Raw genomic sequence first — 25589 nt, 5'->3', positions numbered from 1 at the left:
CCCTTTTGAAAATGTTTACAAACGTCATTTACCCCAATCGATGCGATGTGATGCCACTAACCATGCTCAGTTAGAATTTCTATAAACTGTTCTCTGGTAATGATTGGACTATTCTCCATTTCAGGTTTACCAAATACCGCAAAGGCTTTCTTTATCTGCTGCATAGACGTACCGAACACGGGGCGATGATTTACGTACAATTTGACAAACTCTTCAAATGTGATTTCCTCAACCAGCTGCCCAGTTTTTGCGTAATTCTTAGAAACCACCTCTGTCATAAGCTCTTCCAGCTGATGCGGACGTTTCACGAACATGATGAAAGTCATAAGCAAACAAATTATCAAAAAGATCTGTAACTCCGAAACCCTGCATACACGAGGGAAACGCAATAATTACACATTTCAAACGTACACTAAGCTAGTTACAAAAGTGCACAGAGCATTAACTGTCTTTGGAAGGCATGTATAAGGTATACGTCAATGGTAAACGTTAATAATCAACTTGAGCTTGACATATAATACTATTATATCTGCATTATATGTAGATATATACCTGTGTTCCACAAATTATTTGATGCTTCACAAAAGTTTGGTTCGCGCAAGAAATATTTAACGCTTTGATACGTATGTAAACTGAAATTAATCATTGTACGAAGTGAAAATGGATTGATGCATTAATTCATTTCTACTCAGCTTACAAGAAGAAAAAAAAAATCGATACATTTTTGTGAACCAGGTAACATCAGAGAACGTGGCTTAATTTTTATGAACCAAATAACTTGTGTACTATAACCAGAAAGAATTAGTTACACCCCAAAATATCAAAGGCCATTTACTTGTGCGTGTACCACTAAACCGTATATACCTTATTGTTAGAAATGCTTAACACTGCTGCGGCGTCCTTTTGAAATTTTATCTTTTATTAATTTTTTATACCGAATAATTGTCCACATTAAATAGTACCTTTGAAATGTGTACTAGAGATACCCTCTTCGGCTGTAGCCATTTTCAAACGAAATCACTCACCTCGCAGGCACTAGGATAGTATCCAACAGCTCGCATTAGGTTTGGCAATTGCGTAATTGACACTTTATCCGACACAATTCGAGTAGCTGTTGTATTCTCTCCTTGATGCAATATTTGTGCATAATAAAATAGATCCTGCATTTCATTCAACAGCCAGCCATCCTGACCTCCGTCAATAAGGCAGTAAAATGGGGAGAGACTAGAACCACCTAGTTTAGCCATAATGTCGACAGCGCTGTAATAAGATATTCAGCGTTGCAAAATTACTTTTAAACCTTCAACTATTTCGTTGTCATATATTCCTAATCTCTACAAAATATTTTCTTTTCAGTATTATCAGCAAAATATTTCATTCGGAGTCCGACATTTTCTTAACGTAGTCTTGGGGATATCCTACAGATATTTCCGAAATGTTCGATGTCTGCAGTCCTTAGCTTATAATGGAGATTTTTCAGATAAAATATTTATAATATTCTAACAATACAGTTGCAACATTGGTTGCTGTATCAGATTGTTATTATGATTGGGTTTTCATCTTGTATTACCGCGGATTAATCTTCCACATCAAAACGCATGGATCTCGGTAGCCAAGAGTGAAGAGAAATTCACCGCAACAACTGAGCGTCATATGGGTAATCTGAAAAATAACGTTACATATGTTTATTGTCATGATAAACTACGAATGTGATTAGTGCTTGCGAAAAATTAACCATTTGCGGGTGACCAACAATTCCCACGACCATGAAGGGATTCCCGTCGAAAGGAAGAAGCTGCAACCCGATTTGAGTATCGGTAGCAAACACCATGTAGGCCTGATTGTGCATGTTTCTTGTCGGTAAAAACTGTGTTTGCATCGTGTCAAAGAATGATTTAAATCACGGCGTTTTTCGTTAAAACCATAATTATCAAGTTCTTACTGTTATCCTGGCCACTGGAGCCCCGGAAGACGGACCAAGGTACGTTCCTTGAATCAGTTTCGTACAGTCGTTCAACAGTTTGAATTTGTGCTAAAAATTAACATTTTTTTCACGTGTTCTTATTTTATTTGCAATTAATCAAACATTACAAACCTCTGTATTAGAAAATACGAAGAATCTCTCTACTTCAAATTTTGGATACCAAGCCATACAAAGAGGAATTGCTGAACTCTCTATACAGATTACCTTACAAATCTTTAAACCGGGTTCAGGATACGGTCCGCTGTGGTGGAGTAATGAAAATTCATCGAGTAAAATTGAGGCTTACACGTCGGCAACTCTGCGTAGAAACAAATTGCACCTGTTCTCCAGGTCGTACTCAATAAAGTTACAGTCCTCTGCAAGAGTAAACAGACGGGGTACAGACCCTCCGCTCAAGGGTGGTCCGAATAGAACTTCTCTAATTGGCAAATGGTGAGATTGATATTTGCCCAGAAAGTTCCAAACTGCTAGATCAGCGCCAGTCTCTGCGCTTGATGCCGCGTAATGGTACGCTCCAACAGTCATGTTATCATCCTTGGATTAAGAGTTATTAATTGAATGATCAGCTCCTACAGGGATGCAATAGAAAGCATGCTGCATACCCTATATGCCATGAAATCCGATTTTTCCGAGTAAACAATATCCAGAAGCGACTTGGATGAATGCTTGAACGGCAATCGATCCTCTGGATCCAGGGTACTGGGATTTAGAATCCACAAAACACCACTCTGCATACCGCAGGCCAACTCCCGTCCTGGAAATTGTATAACGAAAAGAATCAAGAGCTGTGTGGCGTATCTGAGAGTGTATAGCGTGATGTAAGTCTTGCCGTTTGGTGAAAACCTCAACGCTGTGACTCCAGCCAATGGCTCTTGATGGCTATGTACACATGTCACATAATTTCTTATCGCCCCTGTGATATCACTTGCGATCAACTCTTCGAAAGATGGTATTGGCGGAGTTTGCTTGGATACCAGAAGATGATGGTTGTTGTACTCGTACAAATGGATACCGCCTGCCATATTGCCGGTAGCTAGGATATCCCTGTAGCCAACAGTGCATGCCACATTGTGTTGGAACGGCAATTAACGAATTTGGCCGATAAGTTACTGCTCCGAAAATGTTGTTCGACACGTGGATCGTTAAAGAGTAATATATACTGCAATGGAAGTCACTGAACCTGTCGGGATGAGTATCGACAGCTGTAACGGCTGCCGCAGCCTGATGCGAAATATAGTGACACTTGAGACTAGATGTTTCCACTCTAGCTATTCTGGATGTGCCTGTAACTGGAGAAGAGAAGACATTAAATTATAGCTATGAAAATCTGCGCTAGGTCTATATAGTATAGTGCGGATTCGTCCACTCCTTCGTACAAACTATAAAATCGTCGATAATAAACGGAGTTTGTTCCAGGGTGTAATCCGAGGGTATTATCTCGGGTTTTTGGCTCATCACACGGTTGTCAAGGACGATTTGATCTTCGTCTGGATTAACTGGAGGCGCCAAATCCAAGGATATCGTAACATTCGAGTCGAGGTTGGCAAACTTTTCACGTTTCTCTATTGCGTGTTTGGACCTCCTGGGTAACAGCAATTCTTCAAGGGCAGGTCCTCTACTTTGATCATCCGAAGGCGGCTCGCCATCCATTTCTTCATTATCAACGTCATCCTCAGAATTTTCAGTACGGTCGAGAGTACTGGTCGAGGAAACCACTGATGAAAAATAAGTCAACAGTCAACTGAAAAATTCATACCTAATTGATCGAAAGTCATCGATAAATTAGTCGGTAATAACTATTGTTGAAAAATGAGAAAAAACAATTTTCTCTACGTGTATAATTGTGCAAGTTTGCAGTATATGCAGTATAGGAATGTAATTTACCGAACGATTCGCTTGTTACTTCAATAGGAGCCTTCCGGCGAGAGTTGAGATGAAAAGAGATTGCAGTAATTCTATCGAGACCAAATTTCTGACAGCAAAACATCAGCCGCAATTGATTGTCGTAGAACTTGATATGACCCAGAACATTGCCGACGACTACGACACTGAAATCAGGAAATAAGTTTAAACATAATGCGTGATCCATTCATCACGAGGCTTGAGATCTATAGGTAGCATATATATGGCGTTTCCGTGATAAAATTTAGCCGTTATAGATTCGACGAATGGAGAAGTTAAAAAGCTTATTTCAACAGATATAACTGTACTTCTCGTGGCTCGTAATGGCAGATATTTCGCACGACTGTAGACGCAGGGATTTCACATGTGTTTTGAAATTGCTCGGTTTCCGTTTAGTACTAAAGCATTCTCTGTACAGAATATCACCCAAGACTAGTATGTGTCCTAGAAAATATTGAGCTCATTGTTGAGAAAAATCCTCATCAAGTAATTGCCAAATTGCAATTAATATGCACGAGATCAGAATGCCAAAAGGAAATAATTTATTATTTCTTAGCGAGGGTAAGAAATTCTTCATCGAATAATTCAATTTCGTACCGTTGCTAGTACCCGTCCAGACTTGATGAGTTTTCATGATGTACGTAGAAACGTTAAAGAGTCCTAATCGCCCGGCATCGCCGTTAATTTTCGCTATTTTCCAGTTCAACGTTTGATTATCCTACAGTAAAAAATGAATTTTTCCATTATAGAACTCTCATAAAGCTTTCGTTGACGCGTGAGCCGAACAAACTTTGTAAGTGTTTGTAATATGTGTCAATAGAAATTTTTATATCATGGTATCACACAATACTAACCCACGTAACAAATACGAGATTACTTTCCAAGCCAAGTAGAAAATGATTAGAAAATTCGGAGTTGAAAATAATTTCTTTCACTCTGTCGTTCCCAAGACCGGTTAAAACGGCAGTGGCTATGAAACAAAATTAATATTCATAGCTTGGAACGTATTGATTCATAATTTTCAACAATTTATGTCCTATGATCAAAATTTTTACTCAATACCATCGGATTCATGGCGACCATACGACCACAACCAGAACTTTATCGTCATTTCTATCCCATTCCCTATGGTCACAATATACTTTGCATTTGGACTCAGTTTGGCTGCCAGTAGTTCTTCCATGCCGTGAGGATTGAACAGCGTACATATTGGCACTCTAAATGATCATGTGAAGAAAAATGATTAATGATGACGAATGCGCTCCAACAATTCATCCGTCTATTTAGCAAGCATGACCTCGTTTCCGTGTCCCAAATAATAACAACGTTATCCTTCCCGGAATCAACAGTCAGTAACCACTTTCCTTCCGTATCTGTAGATATCATTGACACATAATTTTGCTGAAATTATAAACATAAAAAAATATACGATCCACCCATAATACTGCCGTTACATATACTAACAAGGAAGGTATCGCAGGTCGATCTCGCCGATTTGATTTCTTTTGTAATATGTTAGAGTAGATTAAAAATTAAGCGACACCAATTTTTTTATGTGCCGTCAAACACTTTCAGGGGGTGAAACCACCCTCCAAAATAAGGTATGTCAAGGGGCGAACATATTACAAAAGAAATCAAATGAAAGAGATTGAGCTGACATACCATTAATCAAGTCTCATTACGTAGTTGGTTATTCGTTAGTATCGAAATACAAAATATAGCCTCGGTTCTCTAGCTGCTGGCGTTGATTCGCCGGAAACTACCGTTATTACATGACTAATTGCAAACCGTGAGGATTCGGGGAATCATAAAAAATTACCAAGGGAAACCTAGAAGTGAGGGCTTACACTGTCGCACATTAATATACGTATAATAAGTAATAACAAATGTTTGATTCATTATACCGCGAGTATCCGGTGAAGCGGACCCCTGACACGCGAACGACGAGGACCAACGTCCGGTCAACCTGACGTTGATTGCATGCGCTTTACTAGCATTACATAGTCACACAACTATAATAAGTCGAACGAACCACGGTTGTCCGGTTCACTTGCAAATACTGGAAACGGTTATGGCTGTACTAATATTATATTAATTCTCTAACGTGTCCCTGCAGGAGATGCATATCCCTCGATGTGTAATCGTACAATGCGGTGGCATGCGAGCAGGCATAAGCGATTAGAGTTCGGTCCTTGGATGTTAAGTTGACAAGTGGAACTCGTGGATTAATGCCGTAAGAGTGTCGCAGCTTCTGTAAATGAAAACCGTAGGGTATAACACATATTTGTATTCATTGTAGGTATTACAAATTCTAACAAGGTTGAAGTTCGTAAGGTTAACGTGACGAAAAATTACTATTTCTCAAGTTTATAGTGACTTTAAACTAGTCAAGTTTTCAAAATACAATTGTTAAATATTAACGGTTTTCTGATACTTTAGTCGTCGCAATAGCGTTACTAACTTCACCCTCATAAATTGTATACGTAGGAACTTTAGTCTTATTTCTTTGGTATATACTTATAATACTTACAAAGGGTGTGAGTTTTGGATTTTCGGAAGATGAGCTGCGCCGAGGTGAGCGAGAACTTTTCAAATGCTCTTCATCCTCGACTGGAGTTCCGAAGGAAATCCAGGAGTTGGAAGAAATCGATGACGAATCCTCGCGCTTATTCATCTTCTAATTTCTAGTTTTTCCCGATGTCGGAAAATTTATTTGGGACGGGTTCGGAAAAGAAAACACGCAATGACTAATAATCTGGCAATTGTGGTTTATATTCCGCGTGTGAATTATGGGTTGAGTAACATTAGCTCCGTTCACACTGTTTACCTCTTATTTCCCTGAACTTGTAGCTTCAGGTTTTTCACCACTGATTGTTTATATTTACACGGTGACTTACTCACTGCGATCATACGACTTTTTGCTTCACAATTAACTGATAATAACCATAAAAAATGACACTAAAATTACGCTTTCAGAACATACCTATGATATATGGTATATGTTTTGATTTTTTTTACGGCTAACTAAATTTTATACGCTGTCAAAGTTTTCCTTCATAAAATCAATAACAAACACATATCGGAATTATATTTTCCGAAGTACGTATTGTGCAGGGATGCGTCAGGAAAAATGGACTCCTCCTGCCCTAAATCTTTGTCGTTTTCGAAGCGTATTTAATTTTTGTTATATACATTGATTCGAATGGTAACGCGTTATTACTAGAAAAAATAATAACTGCTGGAGTGCAGTAATTGTAATATCACGTGCTTAAACTGGCCGTACAGAGATGAAACTAAATAACAACTTTGCACAAACGACACCGATTTCATACTTATAGCGTTGCAGCTTCGTTGTTAAATGCTTAAGACACATTTTTTTTTCTCTCAAATTCGACCAAGTTCGTAACTGACTGACGTCATTTCGCCCACGATGATTAGAATCGAAGAATCATTGGCGTGACGTTCAAATAAAACCCCTATTTACGTAGACGAGACGTCAGATATGGATCACTCATCAAAAGCGCGTACGGAATTTTTTTTTAAACTGACCGCAGATAGATCCATGATAAGCCCGAAAGTCAAATATCAAATATACCATTACTCCGATAGTTTGGCGCATATTGTATACATATATTACATGTAGTATGAAAGAAGTTTATCAATGATGGGTCATTGCAGAGCAAACGTGTCGAAAGCATCGTACATGAGTACAATTTTCCTATATTTGTTTTGTTTAGCCAGTATTCGCGGTTTTAAGACAATTCCTTCCGTCGATTCGAGGAATTTATTATAGTCATTTTGCGATATCGTCATTACCATCCGTGCATGATACAGTATCCTGTATTATTAATTTAATTTTACCCCATTACTATTTACATGTGGTCAGCGTGTAAGTACATATTAAAGAAAGTGTAAGGATTACCTTGTGGTTTTATACAAATGTGTAACGCGGTTTTACACAATTATGAATGGATTGTTTACCCCCCCGCCCGAGAATATATATACTATATATATAGTTCGTCCCAATATCGTTCGATATTAATACGAGAATCATCGCAGTAGAAAGAATAGTTACAATCTCGGCCTACCACTCGTTGTACATATATACGTATTCTGATCATTTTACTTCTCGCGCATACTTATTCATATATATTGTTCAGTTATCTTTTTCAATCCGCGGAGAGCAGTTCCTCGGCCGCCGAGGCTGGATATCATAGAAGCGGCTCCATGTATAATAAATAACGAAACTCTGAATTTCGAACAAGCTCGCCAGAAAGTTTAAGTGGTGGCACACGTTTTCACTTTTACTGTTATTGTTACTTTTCTATTTTCAATAATTTTTTTACTTTCCTTACCGCAAACTCAAATTACACATTAATTTATAACCGATCGATCTCTGCCGTTCGATCCGGGCTCGTTTGAAACCTGCACCCTAATTACTGTTAGAAGAACGTAAAAATATATTTACAATCAGTGGAAACAAACATCGAGTAAATGATCGACGATGTCAGACAGTGATAAAGTTCATGTGGGTGTCCACGAGGGCAGCGTGATGATGCGTTATACCGTCATCCAAGTGCTCTGCATCTTCATTCTTTCGATCGTCGAAATTCGCGGGGCGCCGATTTCTGTTGAAAAATCGACAGACGCACTTTCAGTGCCTCCAGCATACGCGGTATGTTCAAACTAGACTGCATGGAGCAAATATCAGTATTTGCCAAGCGGTCTAGCTCAAAGATTTTTTAAATTGACTTAAATTTACTCACTGTTTTATCCGCCTCCGAGTTAAGAGTTCTTTGACATTCTCTGTACATAGACAGTAAATGTATGTATGCATACACGACATACTTGAAACGCTTGCACTCTCGCCTTACGTCGGTATATCAGCCCCCTCTTGCCGATAAGCGTTGTTAATTACAGAAAACTATGAGTACGTTTCATGGAAAAAATAATACATTCGTATAAGTCGGAATTATACCGTTCACTCTGGTCCTATAGAAAACGCAATGTGTAGAATAATTGTTTCATTCTTTGGTAAACCCTTTAATTTTATTGATTGCAGACGAATGAATAAAAATTTTAGAGAGATACTATAATATATCAATACAGCCTGAATTTATCAGTTTCACTTTATTCCATTTATTGCGGCGATATCACTTTTTGTCGTCAATTCTTGATATCTGTAAAAAGGAATTCCACTGTTCACTTCCTCTGCGATACTGATTTAAGTTGATAAATCAATCTTTAATAATTACCAGATTCACTTCGTTTCAGGCCTAATTTATCGCAGCGTATAAGCTATAATTATTTAAACACGTCTTCTCTGCTTTACTGTAAACATTTTTTTTATCCGACTATCATTTCTACCGCAATCTTCTGGTGGTTTACAACCGTTCCATTTCCTCGATTCGAGGTAAAAAAACGCCAATGACTAAATTAAATTTATTTTTTGCGACAGCTGACGTTCATGAAGAATTTTGGGTACTTACCCAAGGGAATGCCTGGAGCGGAAGCACAGTATAGCCAAGATTCGATGGTCAACGCATTAAAGACTGTTCAGAAGTTCGGCAACATAACTCAAACGGGAGTGTTCGATAATAACACACTCCAGGTAATCATTATCATAATACAAACGACTATTGTATACAGTACAATAATAGAGTGTCGATTGTTTGAAATTATTTTTCTAACAATAAGTTTAAACCAGTCGAGGCGTATTGAAATTGCTGCTCTTTTTATAGAAGAAAGTGCAAATTTGTTTCATCTCTCTTAAATATTTGCCAATATTTACCTGCGCCACATAATTATTGCTTTTCGTTTCAAGTTGATGAAATCACCACGATGCGGTATTCCTGATGTTGATAGAAAAGTGAACACTCGAAGGAAGCGATACGTCGTCGGATCTAAAGGATGGGGAAAACGAAACATCACCTATTAGTGAGTCACAGTTTTTAACAAAATAAACGTTGACCGGAACCAAGTCTTAATATACGGATAGTAATTCCTTGGAGATAAGAATTATTACGACGATAAAAATAATGGATCATCACAATAATTGACAATTTTAAATGATAAATGTTGGTAATTAATCTTCCTCCAATAAATGAATTCAATGCACTTTTTATTACAGCATAGCAAACTGGAGTCCGAAGTTAAGTGAAGAGGCTGTCAGTGACGAAATCGCAAGAGCTTTTGCTGTTTGGGGTGGATATTCGCGTTTGAATTTTAAACAAATCAACGATCCGAGTGCAGATATAATATTGGCGTTTGGAAGAGGCGAACACGGAGATGGGTGAGATTAATACATTTATATTGAAGTACAATCTGTGTGACAAATAACACGGTTGCGGTGTACGTACTGTTTTTTACTTTCATATTTGTTTCTTCACCTTGGATCTTGTAACGAAAATCCGTCATGTTTATTGTTCGAATGATCAAGGTATGCCTTTGACGGTCCTGGAAATGTCCTGGCCCATGCCTTCTTCCCCAACGAGATGGGGTCTTACGCGGGAGATCTTCATTTTGATGACGACGAACAGTGGAGAATAAGGCCTACGGAATCAGAAGACGGAACTGACTTTTACAGTGTTGCCGTTCATGAAATTGGTCACAGTTTGGGCCTCGCTCACTCGCCTTCACCTACCTCTGTCATGTATGCCTACTACAGGGGATCGAACCCAGACATGCAGCTCGACTATGATGATATTTTGGGATTGTATCAGCTGTACAGTAAGGATTGAAATATATTTACCACTTTTGCAATGCATCTCTAATACATCGGCATGTTGTGTTGGCAAATCCACTCTTTCAAAGACAGTCTTACGATCAGATGTTGCGCGTACATACTTCGCCATACCGCCAGATACAGTTGTCGTACATTTAGAAATTAACTGTATGTATCAATTTTAGTTTCTCAACATGTGGAAGATGATGATTTTGCAGCAAATGAGCCAATTACCACTACCACGGAGCGCGTCACGACAGAGAAAGATGCCGAGGTAAACATAGTCACAGAAGTACCCTCTCGGGAAACTACAACAGAACGGAGTTATCAAGTGACGTACATAGGGGATTACGAAACAGTTGAAGATCATCTCCGGCATCAATCTGAAGATTACGACGAAGTCGAGACATATCCTACATCGACCATTCCTGATATCTGTGATGGCAATTTTGACGCCATATCAGTTTTTAGAACAGAACTTTTTGTTTTCAAAGGAGAGGTAAGCTAGTTATCTGCGCAGCAGGCCAGATACAAAACGTGATTTTCTTAACAGGATTCCCTATTTTTAGTATCTTTGGCGACTGAGCAAGCGAGGGATAATTCAAAATGGTTATCCGGTCAAGTTCCATGAGTTATTTTGGCAACTGCCAGATTATGTTAAAAAAATTGATGCTGCTTACCAAAGAGAAGACGATGCTAACATTATTCTTTTCAGTGGTAAGTCAATAAATAGCATTTTACTCCTCCGAACCGTTTGAGAACCATGTTTCACGATCTGAAATTTTTCAAATAATTTTATGTGGCAGGGAAACAATACTGGGTCTATGATGGATACTCTTTTATTGAAAACAGTCCCAGACCACTAACGGATTATGGTATCGATGAAGGTGTTGATGCGATAGACGCTGTGCAAGTTTGGGAGAAAAACAAAAAAGTCTACCTGTACAGGTAAGCGAGACTTGACAAGAAATAGAATTTAACACTGAGGAAGAAAGTAATATTCTTTTTGCATTCTTAATACCAGGGGTGAGAAATTCTGGAGATTTAATGCAACATCCCGCATGTTGGATCCTGGATATCCTCACAACATAAGAAGGTGGCGTGGAATTCCATCTCACATCGATGCTGCAATGACATGGATCGACGGTAAGGACTGTGGTAAACATCATGGACCAACACTTTAAATCTTTCAATCTAATGAATGTTTTTATAATGGCAGGCAAGACTTACTTCTTCAAGGACAAATTGTTTTGGAAATTCGATAACCTTCTAATCAAGACTGACAATCGCTACCCTCTTCCGGCTCCCCAATACTGGATGGGCTGTCCAGAGAGACTTGATACTATTTGGTGGTAAATAAATAATAATTAGAAAAAAAACGCGAGCTCTGTAAGCACGGTGAGAAGGTCAAAATTTGTCACCAATGGCCTTGTTGGCGTGCAGGTCAATTTCTGACACAGGCCGCAACAACGAAACAAAAAAAAAAAAAGAAAACGAAGTGCCGTCAATGAGCTGGCATTAAAGGTTAGGGTCGTGTAATTATTATTGAGTTTAAAATGTATAACTTATTGAATATTGTTTATTTTACATTTGTTTATTTTACATGCCACACTGTAATAATTATTCAAAATTTATTTTGTCCCAGACACCAGTTTTTAATAAGTAAAACAATGAAAATAAAAAAAATTGTAACGATTCTTAAAGAATGTGATCCAAAACTCTCTCTATACCTGAATCTTGCACCTATTCCATTGATATTGAAATTTGACAAAGTTAACTGAATAAATCATGACGTAAAATGACATCATTCTGCTATGCACAGTATTGCATAACAGCAGTTTGCTGTGGAAAGTACGTTTCATTTATTTATGCACTGGCGTTAATGTCTTTCATTGTGCATACAATCTTATATTATGCTACAGAGTATGATAGATACAACATGCTCGCAGCCTTACAACTCATTATGCAAGGTAATATCTAAATGAGTGATAGAAAAACGTGTCAATTGTGATCTTGCTAATAACTATTTTCCTTATCGCAGCATGGCAGAGTAACAAATGCCAATATTAGATGATGCTGAGCCTACAGGAAACAGTCATCAGAAGTTCAATTATCTTTGCTAATGTTGCTCTAACTGCAGCAACTCTGTGGTGTCGGATCCATCCCAGATCGCTTTGTGATACTTATTCTTGTGAATTCCTCAGCTGTTGTTGGGTGAATCCCGACAGTGGACTTGAGTAATGAGTAAGTCAAATTGCATCTGTAAATTATAGCACAAATAGAATTTTAATCACCAATATTAGTTTCAAATGAATTTGATATTTAGCTCGACGGTGAATTACTTACTTCATAGCTGCAGCAAAGCCTTGAATAACTTCGCCAGCATTAGGGCCAATAAAGTGCATTCCAAGGACTTCCTCCTTGTCAGTTCGCAGAGTGACGACTTTCAAGTAACAATGACTAACATTTTTCTGCGGTATAAAAAATTCTGTTGGCTTGTAGTAGGCATGGTAGACGTCTACATAGTGTTCCCCATGTATGTGGATGGCTTCCTCTTCGCTTAGTCCAACACAACTGTATTCGAGGGGGGTAAAAACGGTAGTTGCAATGTTTGTGTACTCCATCTTCTCATCACAGGAACTGAATAACCTCTTAGCCAAGAGTCGGCCAGCATGAATCGCGACTGGGGTAAGTTCTGGCTTTTCCTGTTACAAATAAAACAAAAGTTATATATGCTCATAAAATCGTATTCTGTGGTTAAAACACCTTCAGAAAATTATTCACAATGCAAATCTTGTCAGAATTTTTAAATGTATTCAACTCTGGGCAATCGTGTATACAAGATTTCACGTACATGGAGTACATCGCCGACAGCATAAATGTTGGAGATGTTGGTCTGCTCGTTGACAGTTTTAATTTTTCCAGTATCCGGGACAAGTTCGAGACCGGCATTCTCAGGTTTCAGTTCTTCGGTCAGTGATCGGCGTCCGATAGCAAAAAGTACAGTGTCATAAGCATCGTGATATAAACCTCCATCCTGAAGTATTGGTAGATATGATTCGATACGTTTCAACAATAATGTGAAGAATAAACACAAGGTACTGAATCTTTTAAATAGACAAACGGTATTGCGAGTAAAATTTACTAGCTAGATTCATTAACTGATATGTTCACTGAATCCAAGCTTGCAGAGGAATGAGACACATAAAACACATGTACGATAAGTTGTCTAGCAACACTTACACGATCCACCCAATGGACAAGCAGACGTCCGTCATCCTGTTTTTCGATAGCCTTGAGCTTAGCCTTATAAATGAAGCGAACACCACGATCTTGCATTTCGTCTGCTACCATATTTGCCATCTGTTTGTCAAATCCTCTCAGTACAACAGAACGCACCATGACTGTTGTATCATAACCAAGTCCATTCAAAAATCCTGCACACTCTAACCCAATATCTGTAAGTCTTGACTAAGGATAAATATTGATTCACGGTAGCAAACTCAAAGTAACCAGTGATGATAAATGTGTCACATCATTGTTCAAATTCGAAAGAAGTCAAAATTCATGTAAGGATACATCCAGCACCAACGATTAAGGTTTTGCCAGGTGCCTGACTTAAACTGAAAATATCATCGCTGGTAATACCGTATTCCTTAGCTCCAGGTACATCTGGGTATTTCGGCCTACCACCGACGGCGATCAAGATATACTTGGCAGATACAACCTTTTCTTCTCCATTTTTCATAACTCCGACAACTGTGGTGCCATCTTTGAAATAACCCTGAGCATTTAAATATTCAACTTTTCTGAAATATAAATACTGAAAATTAGTATCAAATATTTTTTATTAGCGTGCAAAGGAAATAGGGCTTTAAGCGAACAATTATAATCTTCAAGTAAACAGACTTGCCATTGACAAACAAAGATTCAACACATATGCAATATTTCATTTTTTTTTTTTATCTTAAAAATTCTTTGACTTACCTGTTTCTTAGTTCAACACGAGTAACCCAATTGACTGACTTGATATGATTTTGCACAGCAGTCTTCAAGGTTTGCCAGTCGTGTTGTATAGCTTTTGGATTCGGTACTTGCCATCCATAAGCAACAGATTCCTAAGAAAGAATGAGTAATTACAATTAATAAAAATACACAGATATGAAAGTTGAATAAACATAGTATCCAACATTGCCTTCTAAAGACAATGATAAAAAAATAATAAATTACGAATTGATCTGAGAAGAAAAGGTTCGAAAACACAACAGGTGTAGGAGGTAAAATTTCAGAAAAAATTCTATCATTTATTAATTCTACTGAATTATACTCACATGAATTGCTTCACCAAGTAAAGCTGCCTGATGCATCAATTTTTTCGGAATACAACCAACATTAACGCATGTTCCACCAAGACCCCATTTGGTACCCTGGGGTGAAGGAGTGACATAGTCCAACACTACAACGTTAGCTCCAAGTTCAACAGCTTCCTTGGCAGCGGCTAAGCCACCTGAACCTCCGCCGATAACGATTAAATCGTATGTTGAGGCTTGATCTGTTAGGTACAAAGAAGAAAAAAGGAGTGTGAAATCAAACAGAATGAACAGAAAATAGCATAGGTACACCCCATAATTCTATAAAAAAAAAAAAAAAAAACTTAAATGGTTAGATATAAGTAGAGCTCAACGTGGTGCAGACAGTTGAAGGTGAATATAAATTTACTCACTGGAGTAGCAAGCGATCGATTTTTTACCGATCAAGAAACAGTTGATTCGTGACTTAGGGAAAGCTAATAGTTTCGACCTGGCGTGTCGAAGCGGCAGAAACGTTAGGGAGAACATTAACGTTGCCATGATGACAGTGATTGCAATGCGGTAGCACTATGCTTCCAGATTACATACGTATGTATATATTATGTATGTACATGCACCATACGCAACAAGCAATGACCGGCGTTAAGTTAAAAATTCGATGACGTCACAATGAAAAGGAAACACGGTATAATTCGCTTAAAGTCCGACCGGCAGTGCTATCCGTCCCCTCCCAACGTTCCACTTTCGAATGGCCGTGAAGTACGGATTCCACGACGAGGACCGGAGGCAAAGCAAAAAGTGGTGTTCTTTTTATCACTGCAAGACACTCTAACCGCTTGATGAGATCTATATTGATCACGGGCTGTAACCGAGGACTCGGTCTCGGTTTAGTGAAACATCTTGCGAAGTCGGTGAGACCGCCGGATAAGATTTTCGCGACGCTTCGGACGGTTAACAAAGCTTCGGTAAATCACTACTCATTCGGCCTGTACATTTTTATTATATTTACGTAATTGTGGACCCGTGCACGCCCTAGTGACGTTAATAAACGCAACTCTTACTCACCAATGGGAGCCATTGTTAGGTTTTCGGTGAGAAAATTGTAATATCAATTGAGATTATTTTTTGCACGGTTACTCGCTGCTCTTGAATCGTCAAGATGAAGATTAGGCGACGACACGGACACCCAATGAAAGACGATCAGCGTTGTTCTCGACGCTAGAAGCGATGAAAACCTACTAATCTTCCCCAGACGGGGTAGAGACGTGTCTCGCCATCTATTGTTATACCCCAATAACTACCCACATTCCCCACCAACTTGTTGATCCGTGTCTACGACACGATGACGATATCGAAATTGAAGTGTAATGTTCCACAATGATTGCGTGTTAGACTAATTGACTTGTAACACACATTTTGTTCAGAGATAATATTATGTAGAGATAGGACTGTATGCATTTATGTGTATATTTTACTCGAGCTTGAGTCGGTGCAACGCTGAATATCTCCGTAGAAGACAGTGCGTTCATCGGGCGATATTACAGAGATCATCTTAACGTCATATCCATCGAAATCACGAAGTTGAAGTTAGTAATGTTATCGTATCGAAACATTGGGGAAAAAATCAGTGTTATTATTTTTATTATGATTTTGAAGGACCCTAGATTTCAAAATATGAGTATGTTTTGTTTTTGTTTCATTCAAAATCTTGAAGTAACGGTTTTTCATCAGCATGAATCGTTACGATCACGTTACTAACGTCAACATGGTTCGAAATCGACATGCGGTATTTACCACGCATCGTTTTGAAATATAGATAAATTTATTCTGTATATGGAATCCATCGGCCGAGAATTAGAGAAATTCATTTGACCGATCAGGGAAATCATAAAGCCGTACAAAACGTAAGAATTGCAGAAAGCTTCCGAAATTTAAATTTCTCATCTTAATCACAGTTTTCAATAATTACGCTTTTGGGTTCACGTAATACAGTAACACATGCATTGTATCCGTGTTGCGGCAATAAGAGCAGGAACGTAATTTTGAATCATAACTATAATTTCAGAGCCTGGAAATTTGCGCAATATTGAGCAAGAATAGTGGTATACTTTCATCGTTGCAAATACCTTGGCTAGCGGATTAGATGAACGTTAGATCATAATTCCAGGCTTACCTAAGATAAATCGCGTCCAATTGTGACCCGCGTTACACAAATTCGCAATTTTTTCATAACCTTGGATATGACAGGTTATCGGATTTTCGCAATTAACCACACATTTTCTATCTTTAACATAAACTATTATAGGAGGTATCTTGATGACAATAATAATTCTTACAATTAGTGCTAGCTCGTACAACATTACAGTATGTGCTCTCGATCCTAATGAAACGATAATTTATGGAAGTTATGTATCTGATCTGTGCAGATAATGCAGGGCAAATCACAAACGAGAAATATTGACTAGTAGATGAATATTGTTAGAACACCTGAAAATTATTATTAAAATTTTGCACATAGTCTGCTATAACTTGGTCTTTCGATTAAGTTCCAAGTATATAATTGTGCAATTGATCTGTTGTACATAATACAGTGAAAAGAATTATGCGATCATTCAATATAATGATATCGTACACTTTACTGATCAATTCTTGTTCTCTTTTCAGGAATTACAGGGATTGGCAGATAAATGGAAAAATATCCGAATTCTACAGTTAGGTGAGTCTTTAAGACAATTTTAAGTACACGTGTTTGGATTACCAAATTCTAGAATATTTCCGAATTCTTCAAATCGATTTTCAGCAAAACGGTAGGTCATTTTCAATGTCTGAGGAGTCGAATTTAGTCAAAGTTTTGAAGAAAAAATTGTAAAAGTTTCGCTCGTAAAAATTTTCTTACACGAAACGTTTATTTCGCGTTCCAACTATTTACAGCTATATCTCTCACAATCAACATTGAAATAATAATATACACACGGAGAAAGGACTTTACGTGATAAATTATGCATGTTATAGAAAGAAAAGGGGAAATGGCAAGCCAATAACAATGAGTCCATATTTTTTTTATGCCCGCGAAGAATAGATGTTATAACCTGTTTTAACTTATACTTGTAGCATTCGGGCATTATAGTGCAAGATAAAAATCGAATTTCGGTTGTCGTACTCATCTTCAGGAACTGCGTACATCATACATTATATCAGTATCTTATAAAATTATTGCAAAGTATGGCAGTCATCGATACGGGTTACGACGGATGATATCTAAATTTTAAGAATTGTTTATTCGGTCTTTATTATCATATCGTAATATACCCGCGGTCATGACGTTATAGCGTGAGAATTTTTGCAATGCGTTAATTGCAGATACAGGCAGCTGTCGTGTATTCAATAGTACACTTACAATCACTTATTCATTATTTTATCACGTAAGATTCCTGACGTCATCGACTTATCGTTTAACACGAGCGGAACGGAAATCATATAATTGAATCTAGACAAGAATCTATTAATTTTTATGGCTTGTTTCATTCGGGCAAACATGTTAACCAGTTAGTTTGGAAATGTTCATTTCGTAAGTTGAACTTTGATTAGCGATTATTCTTGGTGATCGTACATCATTCCTATAATATACATAGGTATATACGTCTGTTATTACCTAACTTTCCCAATAACACATTGCAGTCTATTAGATATACACGCGATTTATAGGACGGTATCTCCATAAAGAATATGTTATAGTACAATAAGACATGTTTTGTTCAAATCTCAGATTCATTGACGTTGAAAAATAATTTCACTTGGCGGTGAAATTTAAGTGAAAATCAAACATACAATTGTACCTAGACTGAAGATCGACTTTTTCCGTATCAAGAATCAAACGATCACGTAATTCCACAATGTGTTAATATTATATTTATGGATTGAAGTAACGCCGTTGACGTGAAACCTTGAACGCCTACCTTCTGGAGTTGGGTTTGATTTTTCTGTCGATTCGAGAACTGGTACTTGTATCACCTCGGTCGGCGGTGGAAACGCCGTTCCAGCAGACGTTGCTTGAGTATTCTCCTCGCCCGAATCGTCGTCAAGAGTTTCAGGTTTTTTATGGCAAAATCCCCAAGATCTCTTCTTCTTCCCGCGTTCACTCATCTTTGCCCTCGGCAATAATTGTACTCGATCCTTATTGTTAAATTCAACGTCCTTTCGAACTGATAACCGTCCGTTACTTCGCGCGATCGCCAGACGAAAAACAGTAATTACGGTAATACCTTATATCTCGAGACTCGGCTTAACGCACGAGCTTATCGTGATAGCGGCGTAAATGACGAATCTTCAAAGTGTTATAGATTGAACATTTTTCGTAGCTGTTTCGGTACTCACGAACAGATTGCGTGGTAAACGACGCAACACCTTTATTACCGAATAATTACTTTTTACACTTTGATTATTACGAGATTCAAATTAGTAATGTTATCGTAACGAAAAATTGGGGGATAAATCGCTATTTTTTTCAATTTTGCAATGATTTTTAACGAGCTAAGATTTATAAATATGAGTATGTTTTGTTTTATCACGGTTTACCGAATTTCAGAAAATTCCAAAATGGTGCAATAACGATTTATCCTCAGCATGAATCGTTACGATAACGTACGTTACTAACTTCAATACAATTGATTACTTTACTAATTTCCGGGAATAAAGATCAAGTTGCATTCAGCTGTGTTTCATTTCACCCACCTTCACATTGTTACCCTTTTTTTTTCCCCGGTGTAAAATTACAAATATTAATGTTGCTTGTACAGGAAAGTCGATATGACAAGCGCTCTATAGACAGCGGAACCCTGACCCAGATCTTGTTGTATCGACCGCGAATGATTTCAAGCGAATTCGCTTGGCAACAAAACGTTTCATTGAATGCCAGGGGAAGGCCCTTTTGCAAAATCGAGATCACAGCGTCTCATTCTAATTGCGAACTGCATGCTTCACACGGAATTGTTCTCTGCCTCTTCTAGCCAGTTAACATAACAACTGACAATACTTTATAGGATTAGTTATAATGCATCCTGCAAAAATGAGCTCGTCATGTGCCTGTCTAAGCACACGATTGACGCAATAAACCTTTACTATTTCGAAACTACAGTAGAACATCGACTATTTGTACGTCCGTTTACTTTTTCCGAACCTATCAACTGAAATTTTGGAATACATAAACAAGCTGTTAGAAAAAAATACATCGTACAAGAACTATTCGCCGACTTACAACAAAATTAACGGTATTTTAATTTTTAACTTTACATGTGAACATATGTAGAATGTGACGTGTTAATTTTTATTTTTACCGTCGCAGATGTTAAGGACACACAAAGCTATGAAAAGGTGGTGGAGGAGGTCTCAAAGGAGGTTGGAGATGCGGGTTTGAACGTCTTGGTGAACAACGCTGGGATTGCCACTAAATTCTCTCGCCTCGGGCTTGTAAAAGAAGAACAATTGACCGAATGCTTTCTGGTTAACACTGTTGCTCCGATTTTACTGACGAAGGTAAATCGTAACTTCATTTCATCGATGTCATTAATTTATAAATATCACACTGGTGCAATAAAATTCCAGCAACATGCTTGTAACACGTACATTTTAGGTGAGAACTGTACCAACACGGAATCATTCTTTAACGTGGCGAAAATTATGGCATTATGCCTTCAAAAAGAGATATAGAATAGTTTAATCTCAAGTGAATTTGAATCAATGCACCGACATACACACAAACAATACCCAAGTTTCAAGTTTAAACTCTTTAACATGAATGCTGTCTCCATATTCAAATTTTGACTGTAATTAATAGTCAATAACTGTATGCAAATATAAATTCGGGTTTTCGTAATTATGGAAATTAATATCACTGTATCGTAAGTTTTGAAGAGGCATATTTTGCTACCTGGTTAGTTACGATTACAGTATACACTCCAGTATATTCGATCCTGGTCCCCCTTACAATGCTGAAATTGTCTGCTAAGGGAACCACATGGAATCAACTACCCTCAGGTGTTTCCGATTCTTCTGTCAATGCTATTGTCATTCAAGTTGAGCATTGGAGAAAATTCTTGTATAATCATTAAAAGATTATTAAATTATCAATATTTTCTGTCAGGCATTTTTGCCGCTTCTCAAACAGGCAGCTTCTAATAAAAAGACTGAAGACTTGAGCGTCGAACGTGCAGCAGTGATAAACATGTCCTCGATTCTTGGCAGCATCGGTGAAAATACTCAGGGTGGATATTACGCATACCGGTGTAGCAAGGTATGAAAGTAATATGTTTTTTTTTATTGTGATAATTATTTAAATTGGTCGTTTGTTACCCAAGAAAATATCTACACGCCATTTTAGTCCGCACTGAATGCAGCAACCAAGTCAATGAGCATGGATTTACAAAGTGACGGAATTCTTGTGGCGTCTCTTCATCCTGGATGGGTGAAAACTGACATGGGTACACAAAATGCACCTATGGACATTGATACCAGTATAAAAGCAATTCTATCTACCCTGAAAACGCTCAACAAAAGTCACACCGGATCGTTCCTACAGTATGACGGCAAAACTCTGCCCTGGTAATTGATAGTCCACCTCTGCCATGATTATAAACCAGAGTGAGATATGTAAGATGGCAACATTCTGTTAAAGGTTCGAATACAATTTTTTTAGTATTTGATTACTGTTAATAAAGAAGCATTTATGAAAACCAATTTCAACTCATCAAAATTGATTTGTGATCCGAAAGTATAATGCCACGTATGATATGACTAAATACTACAAGTGGATAGAGGAATTCCTTTATCGCTTAAACAAATTTAAATGTCATAGGACGATATTGAAATTGGAGTATTTTTGGTGTACCTACCATAATTTAACTGTAAACTGGGACATTCCATAGCACGTAGCAGGTCCATTACCTAACAAGCCTGTAGCACTTTTACTGTAGCATTACAAACCAAACTTCATGCTGTTGTGTATGTCCAGGTTGGGTCTCCTGCTAGATATGGACTGTCCGAATTCACAGAAAACTCTGAGTACAAAGTAGGATATATTAGTTGAATGACATTATGTGCCGTTCAACTATAATTCGGAAAGATATATACCATCACCTATGATCAAATATTTATTATTGTTCGGTAATATGATACTAGTCAAGATTTGCAAGCATGCAATAGAATGGACAAACTTTTTATACACTTTTTAAAGTTTAGTATAACTTAATGGAAAGTCAACTTAGCTTGATTATTTGATATTTATGTACATGAATAAAACTTAATCAGTCTTCAATCTCTTAGGCGTTGGCTCGCTGTTCTGCGAATTTGAATCTTCAGAGAAACCAAGATGTGCGGAGAAATCTGTCAGTCCCTGTGAGTCACTCACGGTTGAAAAACCTGTTTATTCAAAAAATCTGCCTCATTACTGATACATGTCAATGGTCTTAGAGTCGGTGGATCGAGAACTAATGACTTACAGGTATTAGAATCCTCTGCGAGACCAAAATTTGAGTTTGAGGAATCCATGCCGGCTTTCCTAGCTAAACTATTCTCTTTGTCACCAATAACCTTTCCTTTTTTTTTCTACATTAACAAGATAAGATAAAATATTAGGTATGCACAGAAACTGAGAATAAAACCAAAGTCAACAACCCAGATAACTAAATTAAGAGCAGATTACTACATTAAGTGGTACTGAGTTGTAAGTACTAGCAGCAATCATTATAGCACTGTGCCTATAGAGTTGCTACTAATCTCCAATGAATTTAAGTTACAGCAAGCTGCCAAAAATATTTACATAGTTGTGAATAATACGATTTGAGTCAATGTTTATCAGCACCGATGCCATCGTTAGATCCAAGCTTTTACGATTATTTTTTAGTCTATAATTATATGCATGAGTATTTGCAGTCATTTACAAATAATTATATTAGCAGAACAATGCAACTTGCACAGACCCTTTTTCACTATCTGGGATTACTAAAAAAGATTCAAAAATCAAAGAACTAATAGAAACTTGAAATGTTACCTGCTCAAGTGTAGATATAGGAACCCATTTGTAGATTTTCATCGTTGTTTCACCTATGGTCACCCACTTCTTTTCCCTACGGTTTCAAAGTTCGCTTTATACAACCATAGGACTAACAAGCCAGAAAGTGTTTATTATTGTTGGATCGTATGTTTACTTACCAGTGTCGTACTTTGTCGACAACTTGCATCACCCGCTTGATATCATCTTTGGCACGACTTCGTGTCTCTGCTCTCACAGATCGTGACATCATTATATTTTATTCCCAATCTTTCGGAAACCGCTTATATTTTGCGAACTTTATTGCTTTACTCGTTCATGCGATCATGGTTGACGTCAAGTTAAGAAGAGAGGTTAGAATATCTTGGAATATAGTTTCACGTCTCTATCATACGGAACTAAATTAATGATGAAAGCTACAGCATCATGATTACTTCGAGAGGTTAATAAAGTGCATAGGTTCACCCACCTGCAAATGGAATGCAAATTATGATAAAATATGTGGACCATAAAAAATAAAGATACGGAGGCCGAACTTGTAGTATCCCCAATATACTAGTCGCCATGTTTACATCACAGCTGAGATGATATAGTGTGCATTCCGAAACTACCTGACCGTACTAAAAACTCCCTAGGACAGAGGCAGAGCTAGTCACGAACTCTGCAGCGCAAAAGAGATAAAAAGTTGTCAACAGCATTGAGTGCCAATTTTGGAACGCACTCTGCGATCCACCAATGATACACTAGATTTACAAGAGAAATCCCCTAGTCGGTTTGAAATACGCGTATCAAGTTCTTGGCGTAAACGTGACCTATTACTCGCCTAGCCATGCTTGCGAGTGATCGTTTCGCACAGTCCGCAAGCTCAATTACAATAGAGTTTACAATTTATACTTACCATCTCTGTTGATTATTTTTATTTCTGGAAGTAACATGACGGCACCACAAAAATTAGAAGAGAAAATATTGGAAAATAAATGGATGGTACGAAGCAAAAGACTTACCTTTGTCGAATCATTTGCCGTGACTTATTTCTTCAAATTTGGATCTATGCACTCTTGGCCTCGTCATTACTGTGTATTTTAAATTGACGAGGCCAAGGGTAACAAACTGTATAAGGGTACACATTTTAACGGACCGAGAACCAGCAATATTCTGTTATAACGTCAAGTAAATTAACATTAAAGGGATGTCGAAGTGCTAACGAAGGTAGCAAATAGTATTTTACGATTCAATTTTTTTATTTCTAGAGTTTTGAAATCGTTTAAATTTTAGTACGTCTTCGTGTTTGTCATAATTCTTGTGTGGTAATTGAGGGAAGTTCGGAAAATTAATCTGAAAGTCAGAAAACCATGTGAATCGGAAATAGTAGCGTATTATAACCTCTGAATAAGTGAGAATCTGTTGTATATTTTGTGTTTTCGACAATGTTTCGAACTTCCTTTGGCCGACACACGCGCAAAATTGCAAAAACTATCACGTTACAAAGTTTGAAACGATTTCGTTTTTCTGGAGAAAATTGTACTGTAAAATACAATTCGCCTATTTCCTCGGTACTGGGATGTTCGCTTGAAGAATTTTTATGATTACGACAATCCCTGAAGTACGTTCACAACGATTTTTTTTTTCGATGAAATACATGACTTATATCAGACGGTATTGCTATGTCAATGACTGAACAATTCCAAAATTTCTGTATTTATTTAGAAATTAAATACACTAATTACAGGTTAGACCCTGCTTTGTTTACGATGCTGAGTTCTCCGAGTGTTCAAGCTTCCGCGGTAGATTCCAGCAGTATTTCGTCCATGGTCAATATCTCGATTGCCAGCAGTGGAAAATTGATTACAAAAACTGCCAACTGTGGACAAGCATACAGGACGAAACAGCATTTGTAAATATTGAAATTGATATAGGTATTGTCTTAAGCATTTCGCAAGCAAGTATTAATTCAGTCCGCTACTCGTTTATATTGTCTGCAGGAATCACTCATAGAAAGCGAAGAAAAGCGTAGAACAGACAGACTGAGGCCACATTACGCTAATACTACATGGAAGAAGCGAAATGCACCCCCTGAAGACTGGAACAAACCCTTACCTGAATGGTTCAATAAGATCAATGAGAATTCATACCTTGGGATAAAGGCAGATGAGTTGAAGAGTGGGGCCGAACCAGTTCTCGAAAAAAAAGACTCATGCTCGATATCTTAGAAGGATTTGTAACAAGTCGTAGTGTAAATAAATTCAATCCCATTATCTGAGGCAAAAAAATACTCAAAAGCGAGGATAATTTTCTTGCATACTAATAAACTGTTCAGTTCTATCCAAAATGTTTATCCCATTACAGGTTTACTCAAATAGAGAATCAATTGCTGAACATAATTGCCTAGTGCACATTTGAACATCGCATGGAGATGAAGTCTGTCACTTAACTAACAGAGCACAATAACATGATAAGACAGGGAAGAACTAAAGTCAACTTGCTTCTCGAGCATTCCATAACCCACCAAGTCCTTCATTAAAAAGGTATGGGTTCTTTTTTATCATCCAAGTGCCATTGATTGTTTTCAATACCTTGCGGTTCCAATAACATTTGAAAGTTTGTGAAATACTTTTTGCCATGGAC

The 25589-nt window shown here is 37.6% G+C and overlaps 6 protein-coding genes and 1 long non-coding RNA gene across 17 annotated transcripts; 3 read left to right on the top strand and 4 right to left on the bottom strand.

Annotated features, from left to right (window-relative positions):
* Nucleotides 1-56: 56 nt before the first annotated feature.
* LOC124294671 (cilia- and flagella-associated protein 251-like) lies at nt 57-7177 on the bottom strand. Its single transcript, XM_046741041.1, has 17 exons — nt 6714-7177; nt 6417-6570; nt 5991-6137; nt 5184-5287; nt 4949-5103; nt 4741-4856; nt 4484-4604; nt 4195-4330; nt 3869-4032; nt 3361-3699; nt 3165-3273; nt 2587-3028; nt 2271-2518; nt 1736-1889; nt 1571-1662; nt 1026-1260; nt 57-290 (listed from the first exon to the last, which is right to left on the bottom strand). Exons 2-17 carry the CDS (start codon nt 6558-6560, stop codon nt 57-59), a joined length of 2940 nt encoding a protein of 979 aa, XP_046596997.1. The 5' UTR covers nt 6561-6570; nt 6714-7177.
* LOC107217096 (matrix metalloproteinase-2) lies at nt 7074-12592 on the top strand. Its single transcript, XM_046739487.1, has 10 exons — nt 7074-8561; nt 9345-9497; nt 9711-9823; nt 10017-10178; nt 10326-10615; nt 10796-11109; nt 11180-11327; nt 11417-11558; nt 11635-11756; nt 11830-12592. The coding sequence occupies exons 1-10, from the start codon at nt 8391-8393 to the stop codon at nt 11964-11966; spliced, it is 1752 nt and encodes a 583-aa protein (XP_046595443.1). The 5' UTR covers nt 7074-8390; the 3' UTR covers nt 11967-12592.
* On the bottom strand, nt 8576-11972 carry LOC124294449. 2 transcript variants are annotated; one of them, XR_006904317.1, is made up of 7 exons: nt 11841-11952; nt 11632-11763; nt 11291-11385; nt 10638-10918; nt 10276-10438; nt 9678-9789; nt 8576-9066 (listed from the first exon to the last, which is right to left on the bottom strand). It is a non-coding gene; the product is annotated as an uncharacterized LOC124294449 (long non-coding RNA). The 2 variants fall into 2 exon arrangements; XR_006904316.1 differs by lacking the exon at nt 8576-9066 and having other exon boundaries at nt 11632-11735; nt 11841-11972.
* On the bottom strand, nt 12172-19141 carry LOC107217242 (thioredoxin reductase 1, mitochondrial). 3 transcript variants are annotated; one of them, XM_046739488.1, is made up of 8 exons: nt 18877-19141; nt 14942-15162; nt 14598-14728; nt 14190-14419; nt 13854-14068; nt 13465-13647; nt 12957-13315; nt 12172-12870 (listed from the first exon to the last, which is right to left on the bottom strand). In XM_046739488.1, the coding sequence occupies exons 1-8, from the start codon at nt 19061-19063 to the stop codon at nt 12741-12743; spliced, it is 1656 nt and encodes a 551-aa protein (XP_046595444.1). In that variant the 5' UTR covers nt 19064-19141; the 3' UTR covers nt 12172-12740. The 3 variants fall into 3 exon arrangements, with proteins under 3 accessions (XP_046595444.1, XP_015510162.1, XP_015510152.1); XM_015654676.2 differs by lacking the exon at nt 18877-19141 and adding an exon at nt 15986-16168; XM_015654666.2 differs by lacking the exon at nt 18877-19141 and adding an exon at nt 15334-15613.
* Nucleotides 15624-24833, top strand: LOC107217250 (C-factor). Of its 4 annotated transcripts, none has more exons than XM_046739489.1 (7): nt 15624-15885; nt 17585-17636; nt 20262-20452; nt 21060-21209; nt 21297-21590; nt 22238-22309; nt 24694-24833. In XM_046739489.1, the coding sequence occupies exons 1-5, from the start codon at nt 15760-15762 to the stop codon at nt 21519-21521; spliced, it is 744 nt and encodes a 247-aa protein (XP_046595445.1). In that variant the 5' UTR covers nt 15624-15759; the 3' UTR covers nt 21522-21590; nt 22238-22309; nt 24694-24833. The 4 variants fall into 4 exon arrangements, with proteins under 4 accessions (XP_046595445.1, XP_015510175.1, XP_046595446.1 ...); XM_046739490.1 differs by lacking the exon at nt 15624-15885 and adding an exon at nt 16622-16706; XM_046739491.1 differs by lacking the exon at nt 15624-15885 and adding an exon at nt 16913-17397.
* Nucleotides 22053-23674, bottom strand: LOC107217256 (B-cell CLL/lymphoma 7 protein family member A). Of its 4 annotated transcripts, none has more exons than XM_046739492.1 (5): nt 23434-23674; nt 23126-23192; nt 22965-23040; nt 22414-22519; nt 22053-22333 (listed from the first exon to the last, which is right to left on the bottom strand). In XM_046739492.1, exons 1-5 carry the CDS (start codon nt 23528-23530, stop codon nt 22215-22217), a joined length of 465 nt encoding a protein of 154 aa, XP_046595448.1. In that variant the 5' UTR covers nt 23531-23674; the 3' UTR covers nt 22053-22214. The 4 variants fall into 4 exon arrangements, with proteins under 4 accessions (XP_046595448.1, XP_046595449.1, XP_015510189.1 ...); XM_046739493.1 differs by having other exon boundaries at nt 23126-23349; nt 23434-23537; XM_046739494.1 differs by having other exon boundaries at nt 22201-22350.
* On the top strand, nt 23731-25236 carry LOC107217213 (UPF0545 protein C22orf39 homolog). 2 transcript variants are annotated; one of them, XM_046739495.1, is made up of 3 exons: nt 23731-23948; nt 24694-24858; nt 24947-25236. In XM_046739495.1, exons 1-3 carry the CDS (start codon nt 23898-23900, stop codon nt 25172-25174), a joined length of 444 nt encoding a protein of 147 aa, XP_046595451.1. In that variant the 5' UTR covers nt 23731-23897; the 3' UTR covers nt 25175-25236. The 2 variants fall into 2 exon arrangements, with proteins under 2 accessions (XP_046595451.1, XP_015510118.1); XM_015654632.2 differs by lacking the exon at nt 23731-23948 and adding an exon at nt 24009-24567.
* The last annotated feature ends 353 nt before the right edge of the window (nt 25237-25589 follow it).

This window comes from Neodiprion lecontei, chromosome 5 (genome assembly GCF_021901455.1).
Source record: "Neodiprion lecontei isolate iyNeoLeco1 chromosome 5, iyNeoLeco1.1, whole genome shotgun sequence".
NCBI lineage: Eukaryota > Metazoa > Arthropoda > Insecta > Hymenoptera > Diprionidae > Neodiprion > Neodiprion lecontei.
The sequence above is the reverse complement of the archived record's forward strand: the minus strand, read 5'-3'. Positions and strand labels throughout refer to the sequence as shown.

What these genes read in the sequence shown, in the direction of transcription:
- LOC107217242 (XM_046739488.1), bottom strand. Translation starts at nt 19,063, where the DNA reads ATGAGTGAACGCGGGAAGAAGAAGAGATCTTGGGGATTTTGCCATAAA. An exon ending in ATCAAACCCAACTCCAGAAG is followed by an intron (nt 15,163 to 18,876) that starts GTAGGCGTTCAA and finishes TGTACCTAACAG; the next exon opens with ATCAAGCCTCAACATACGAT. An exon ending in CTTAATCGTTGGTGCTGGAT is followed by an intron (nt 14,069 to 14,189) that starts GTATCCTTACAT and finishes CAAGACTTACAG; the next exon opens with ATATTGGGTTAGAGTGTGCA.
- LOC124294671 (XM_046741041.1), bottom strand. Translation starts at nt 6,560, where the DNA reads ATGAATAAGCGCGAGGATTCGTCATCGATTTCTTCCAACTCCTGGATT. An exon ending in GCCATTACGAGCCACGAGAA is followed by an intron (nt 4,033 to 4,194) that starts GTACAGTTATAT and finishes TCCTGATTTCAG; the next exon opens with TGTCGTAGTCGTCGGCAATG. An exon ending in CGGATTTCATGGCATATAGG is followed by an intron (nt 2,519 to 2,586) that starts GTATGCAGCATG and finishes TCTTAATCCAAG; the next exon opens with GATGATAACATGACTGTTGG.
- LOC107217096 (XM_046739487.1), top strand. Translation starts at nt 8,391, where the DNA reads ATGTCAGACAGTGATAAAGTTCATGTGGGTGTCCACGAGGGCAGCGTG. An exon ending in AGAGGCGAACACGGAGATGG is followed by an intron (nt 10,179 to 10,325) that starts GTGAGATTAATA and finishes CGAATGATCAAG; the next exon opens with GTATGCCTTTGACGGTCCTG. An exon ending in TGCAATGACATGGATCGACG is followed by an intron (nt 11,757 to 11,829) that starts GTAAGGACTGTG and finishes TTATAATGGCAG; the next exon opens with GCAAGACTTACTTCTTCAAG.
- LOC107217250 (XM_046739489.1), top strand. Translation starts at nt 15,760, where the DNA reads ATGAGATCTATATTGATCACGGGCTGTAACCGAGGACTCGGTCTCGGT. An exon ending in GGACGGTTAACAAAGCTTCG is followed by an intron (nt 15,886 to 17,584) that starts GTAAATCACTAC and finishes TTCTCTTTTCAG; the next exon opens with GAATTACAGGGATTGGCAGA. An exon ending in ACGCATACCGGTGTAGCAAG is followed by an intron (nt 21,210 to 21,296) that starts GTATGAAAGTAA and finishes ACGCCATTTTAG; the next exon opens with TCCGCACTGAATGCAGCAAC.
- LOC107217256 (XM_046739492.1), bottom strand. Translation starts at nt 23,530, where the DNA reads ATGGCGACTAGTATATTGGGGATACTACAAGTTCGGCCTCCGTATCTT. An exon ending in CTATATCTACACTTGAGCAG is followed by an intron (nt 22,520 to 22,964) that starts GTAACATTTCAA and finishes TTGTTAATGTAG; the next exon opens with AAAAAAAAAGGAAAGGTTAT. An exon ending in CGCAGAGGATTCTAATACCT is followed by an intron (nt 22,334 to 22,413) that starts GTAAGTCATTAG and finishes TTGAATAAACAG; the next exon opens with GTTTTTCAACCGTGAGTGAC.
- LOC107217213 (XM_046739495.1), top strand. Translation starts at nt 23,898, where the DNA reads ATGACGGCACCACAAAAATTAGAAGAGAAAATATTGGAAAATAAATGG. An exon ending in TATTGGAAAATAAATGGATG is followed by an intron (nt 23,949 to 24,693) that starts GTACGAAGCAAA and finishes CACTAATTACAG; the next exon opens with GTTAGACCCTGCTTTGTTTA. An exon ending in TACAGGACGAAACAGCATTT is followed by an intron (nt 24,859 to 24,946) that starts GTAAATATTGAA and finishes TATTGTCTGCAG; the next exon opens with GAATCACTCATAGAAAGCGA.